The sequence below is a fragment of the Frankliniella occidentalis genome, unplaced genomic scaffold, assembly GCF_000697945.3.
Source record: "Frankliniella occidentalis isolate FOCC.00 unplaced genomic scaffold, Focc_3.1 Scaffold4323, whole genome shotgun sequence".
Lineage (NCBI taxonomy): Eukaryota > Metazoa > Arthropoda > Insecta > Thysanoptera > Thripidae > Frankliniella > Frankliniella occidentalis.
Window position 1 is genome coordinate 1 of NW_026271371.1, and position 4,582 is coordinate 4,582.

The window sequence follows — 4,582 nt, forward strand, 5'->3', positions numbered from 1 at the left end:
TCATAGCACTTGTTTAATTGATACATATCAACAGTGAAGTTGCTACAGAACAGGTTTCATACCGAAAATTCTGATTGATCATCCTGGAGGTGAGAACTATTGGTATTGGATTCTCTGTCTTCTGCGTCACTGCTACTTTCTTCATCTCCATTATTTGAGGAACCCTAAAAATAAAAACAAACGTTTATAAAATTGAGGTTACAAAGTATTTGAATGCTGGAAACTATAAGAAGTCAAATATATACATTTTAAAAATACACATTAACATTCAAAAAGGTAAACAAATAAAATGTTTTTACCTCTGATTGGAATTCAAAATCTCTTTCTTGATGAGGAAAGATTGCTTGTCGGCCCGTATTTTCAGTGGTATTTTCCGAAGAAGGCCCAATTCCATTTCCAATACTGACATATGCTGCTCGTTCGTCACTAACCTGTAAGATAATTCAATGTGCAAAACCTATTTAATTGTTTTAAAATTTGATATCAAATTCTTCAGCAATAATAGAACTCCAGGAGAAAAGAATACATAAGAGAAAATTTGCAAAGTTCTTACTGTCTCATTAACCGAGCCGCCTTGTCTTGATGTTGACACATCACGCTCCAAAACCACAAACTGCGAATTGTCCCTAAGGCAAAATGAAAAGGTTTCAGGGAAAACTATGTACATTTGTCAACACAACTGTGCACGTAAACTTACGTTTGAATGATATCATTTTCAATCCCCACACAATGTTTCTTTTTCTGATTCCAAATGGTTTGTCGAGGGACATCAGTAATTTCTTCGTCCTTGTTGTAATAGCGTTTTTTGTGGAAATTTTTCCGTTCGTATTGAACCATCGTCCGTTAAAAGTACGTAATTTTCACTGAAATAAAATGAATGTTTAGATGCAAAGACCCTGCACTCTAACCAAACTTTTGATGAATGGGCAATGAAACAAACACACTTACTGAGTATTAATGTTTGTCACTGAAAATCAGAGACCATAACTTGACAAGGGGGGTAATTCGTTTGATAAATAAGATGGCAACATCACAATAATAAAATTTCAATGAACTTCATCTAATAGGCTTAAAATCCTTAAAATGTAACTTGGTCCCTGATCCGGTCGTCCAGTCTGGTCTGAGAATATGGTGTGTTACGCGCAACCTGAACCTTGTTAGAAGTGCTGCAAAATTAATAGATTGATGTAACACTGCCAAACATATAACGTGATATCATTTTTTAAAATTTTACATTTAAGAGTGTTCATACAACCTTACACTATTCAAAATAAAACAATCTAGATGTGACGAGCAGAAAGAACAGTTGCGGGCAAACGGACTCTAGTCCCACGATCCATCGCTAGTGGCGCTCCTAGCGGCCACTCGCGCAACCTAATTCAAACCATCCAAGCTCCAACACTGTAACGGCCAACCGCGAGCGAAGTGTCCTGGACTGAGCGTGGCCTCGTGGAATGAGTGAAAGTATTAGGGACTGAAGTGGTTGGAAGCTTCGAAAATGAAAGAAGGATATGCAGTCGTGCGGTTTAAGGACACCAAGGTTGCAAAAATTGCGCATTTATCAATTGTTCGGAATGTGGACAAAAGTCCATTTGATCCGAAGAGTTGTAAAGATTTCATCATCGGGGACGATGTTCAGGTGAAATGGCAACAGTCTCTAACAGAGGGCAGCCTACAAGATGATGGATTCTACGACGCACAAATCTTTGCAATTGCCCGTAAGTTGAAGTTTTATGTAGATTCTAACCTGTTAGTTAATACCTGGCAAGTTGGAGCCATTTGGTGCGTCAAATTGGTCCAGGCATCCGCAGCTTACCTCTACCCACCCGAGTTTTCGATGGATTCACTATTTCAGTTGACAATAGCTATTTAAAAACTTTAAAAGGGTGTTTCCAGTCATAATTTTCAATTTTGGAACATCATCAAAGTAATTTGAGTCATTTTAACATTGTCTTAGTAACAACAGACAATGGCAAACTCAAGTCCCTTTGCTTAGTAAATGTGTTGATTGATTTTTGATTACAATTTGTGTTTCTTTTCTCCTTTGATTATAGCATCTGTCGTAACAGCTGAAAAGAAAGCAAAGGAGCTTCGAATTAAGCTTCCGCAGTGCTCACTTATTAGTATTGAAGCCAAGTCAACTCCATTGCCAACGCAAAATGTGGAAAAGCAGAGTTCTCGACGGGTGGGTTCTGTGCCACATATTCATTTTGCCTACTCGACTCTGCAATTTATTGATAACTATTTTTAATTTGTTTCAGAAGCAAGGTTCACGAAGTGAGAACAGCGATTCTATGCTCAAACAGAGATCGAAACATAGGCACAGTAAATTAGAAGTCACGAAAGAGAAGGGTAATGGTGAAAAGCATAGTGCCACAAAAAGGAATGCAGAGAAGGATCATACAGAAAATTTGGGAGATGAAAGCGTTTCCAAGAAGCATGACGAGATTGACATTAATGAAAGTGATATTAGTGATTCTGATGAGCTGAAAGACAAGGGAAAGTCAAAGGTAAGGTCACAGTATAGATATTGTTAATCTAAAGTCTCTTTATTATTGTAATCTAAATCTTTGTTTATTTTAGAAAAAAACAAATCTTATTGCCAAGGACCCTATTTCTTTAAAACGGCTTAAAGCTGTAATAGATGATTCTCTCAAGACCAACCCTCTATTTCAGGTGTGGTAAATGTTCCCTTACCTGTGTTCAAGATATGTATATTTTGTATGAAATGTTTGAGTAGTGTCCATTTAATCATATTTTCTTTTTCATGTGTGTGTCTGTCATTTAGAATGTGGATAGTTCTGGTACAGATTGCGAATTGTCGAAAAACGGCATGAGCTCAAAAATCAAGCCTATGGTATAGTACCACTATAATCATTAAACTTTTGCATTTACATTCAGTAAAAAGGGTTTTAATGCGTGCATTCTAAAATTTGTTTTCTTAGGAGATAGTTAAGAAAAGTAACTCTCAAGAGAAGAATGGCGCTGATAATCCAAGTAAAAGGAGTAAGAAGGAGAAGGACCAGGATGGGAATCAGGAAGGTGACTTTGATGGAAACGATATTTATGAAAAAGCAGAGGAAGGCAAATCTGGGGTAAGGACACATTTTAATTAATCTTTATTTGCCAGATTATTTTAATCTATATCCATTTGTTCATTTCAGAAATTAGGAAATCATGATGCAACAAACCCTTTTTCCTGCTCTGGACAGATTGAAACAGATGATTCTGTAAAGGCTTCTAAGGTATTGAAAAGTTTCTGTAACTGGTTTTAAGATTTGATAATATAAAAATGTGATGAATTACTTACATCATACTTTTTCTTTTGTTTACCTTTGTCAAAGGTTTTGTCAGGTTTTAATTCAGAGGGAATGCCGAGCCACAGCACACCTTCCAAATCCATGCCCATGGTATGTAGTAATCCTGATTTTCCAAGTTAATTGAATTGCAACTTTTATCAAAAATCATGTACACCAGCTTTTCTTACTTTATTCAATGTTTACAAAACTAACTTAAAATCCTTTTAAAAATTTTCTTCCTACATTTTCTTTTTAGGTGGAAGCTAAAAATAGTAGTGAGAAGCCTTTATCACCAGTCATGAAAGCTGGTTTTCAGGTAACTCCTCTTAAAGAAGATTCATTCAAATCTCCCTTATCTTCTGGTCATAAGAGTGTGAGTTATTTTTCTTATGAACATTTCTGCCTTCTTATTTGCTTTTATCCAGTTTTTTTCAACACAAAGTTCTATGCTCATTGGTTGGACACAATAAGCTCTCTGCACATTCTTACTGCCTTCCCCTTGCACGAAGGAAGCGTGAAGTGGATGTGAGGGTTCACTGTCTGACCCAATAGTTACCTATCACCCCCACTAATTACCACTTTCCCTTTTCAGCTTGTACTTTCGGAATTGAAGAGGAAAAATGAATCACCCGTTTTGACCACTCCTTCCAAAAAAATAAAAAAAGATAAGTTCAAAGTGACATCTTTTAACATTTCAAGTGCAAGCAAACAGGTAAATTAATTTGCTCTGAAATCATCTTTCTTGTTTTCTACGCCTATGTAATTGCTGTTTCTTTTGCAGACTAAATCTCACATTCAGAATCTTTTTAAAGGAGATAGTCATGATGAATTTGAGGATACACTCCGTATGGGAAGTGGGAGTGACTCTGACATTTCCTTGTTTCATGATTCTGATTCTGGAAGTGAGGACGATACTGTTAAATTAATGGAAAAGATTAGATCATTGCAGGAGAGTGTAGGGAAAAAGAAGAGAGAAGTGAAGGACCTACGAAGAGACCTCAGTGCCGCAGTTAAGCTTATTGATCAACTGAAACTGAAAATTGACCAGCTGGAGCAGTCTATGTCTAAAGGTAATTTTTCTTCCTTTCTATAAATTATGCTCAAAATACTTGGTTATGCACCTGCTTGTTTTTCATGATAGTTGTTTTCTCATAGATTGTGAACAAAATGCAGAGTCCAGTAATGAACATAAAAAAACTAATCAAAGAAAGGGCTCTCCCAAGACATCAAAAGTAGTGAACAAGAAGAAAAGTATTAAAAGTAAATATATATTTAGTTCATTA

The 4,582-nt window shown here is 36.1% G+C and overlaps 2 protein-coding genes across 2 annotated transcripts; one reads left to right on the forward strand and one right to left on the reverse strand.

The window, feature by feature from the left end:
• Positions 1-31: 31 nt before the first annotated feature.
• LOC113215536 (uncharacterized) lies at positions 32-1,345 on the reverse strand. Its single transcript, XM_052276761.1, has 6 exons — positions 1,256-1,345; positions 949-1,166; positions 698-863; positions 554-626; positions 300-431; positions 32-164 (listed from the first exon to the last, which is right to left on the reverse strand). The coding sequence occupies exons 3-6, from the start codon at positions 835-837 to the stop codon at positions 57-59; spliced, it is 453 nt and encodes a 150-aa protein (XP_052132721.1). The 5' UTR covers positions 838-863; positions 949-1,166; positions 1,256-1,345; the 3' UTR covers positions 32-56.
• A 153-nt stretch (positions 1,346-1,498) lies between these two features.
• On the forward strand, positions 1,499-4,559 carry LOC113215538 (myb-like protein V; the record flags this gene model as incomplete). Its single annotated transcript, XM_052276760.1, has 12 exons — positions 1,499-1,718; positions 2,055-2,185; positions 2,262-2,510; positions 2,584-2,676; positions 2,789-2,857; positions 2,946-3,095; positions 3,165-3,245; positions 3,345-3,410; positions 3,556-3,672; positions 3,892-4,011; positions 4,081-4,369; positions 4,455-4,559. Coding segments are annotated over exons 1-12 (1,690 nt in total), but the record flags the coding sequence as incomplete, so codon positions are not given.
• Positions 4,560-4,582: the final 23 nt, after the last annotated feature.

Excerpts from the sequence above, each read along its gene's own strand:
- LOC113215536 (XM_052276761.1), bottom strand. The coding sequence starts at position 837 with ATGGTTCAATACGAACGGAAAAATTTCCACAAAAAACGCTATTACAAC. Across the intron at positions 432-553 it reads GCGGCTCGGTTAATGAGACA|GTTAGTGACGAACGAGCAGC; the intron begins GTAAGAACTTTG and ends ATTATCTTACAG. Across the intron at positions 165-299 it reads ATTTTGAATTCCAATCAGAG|GGTTCCTCAAATAATGGAGA; the intron begins GTAAAAACATTT and ends TTTTATTTTTAG.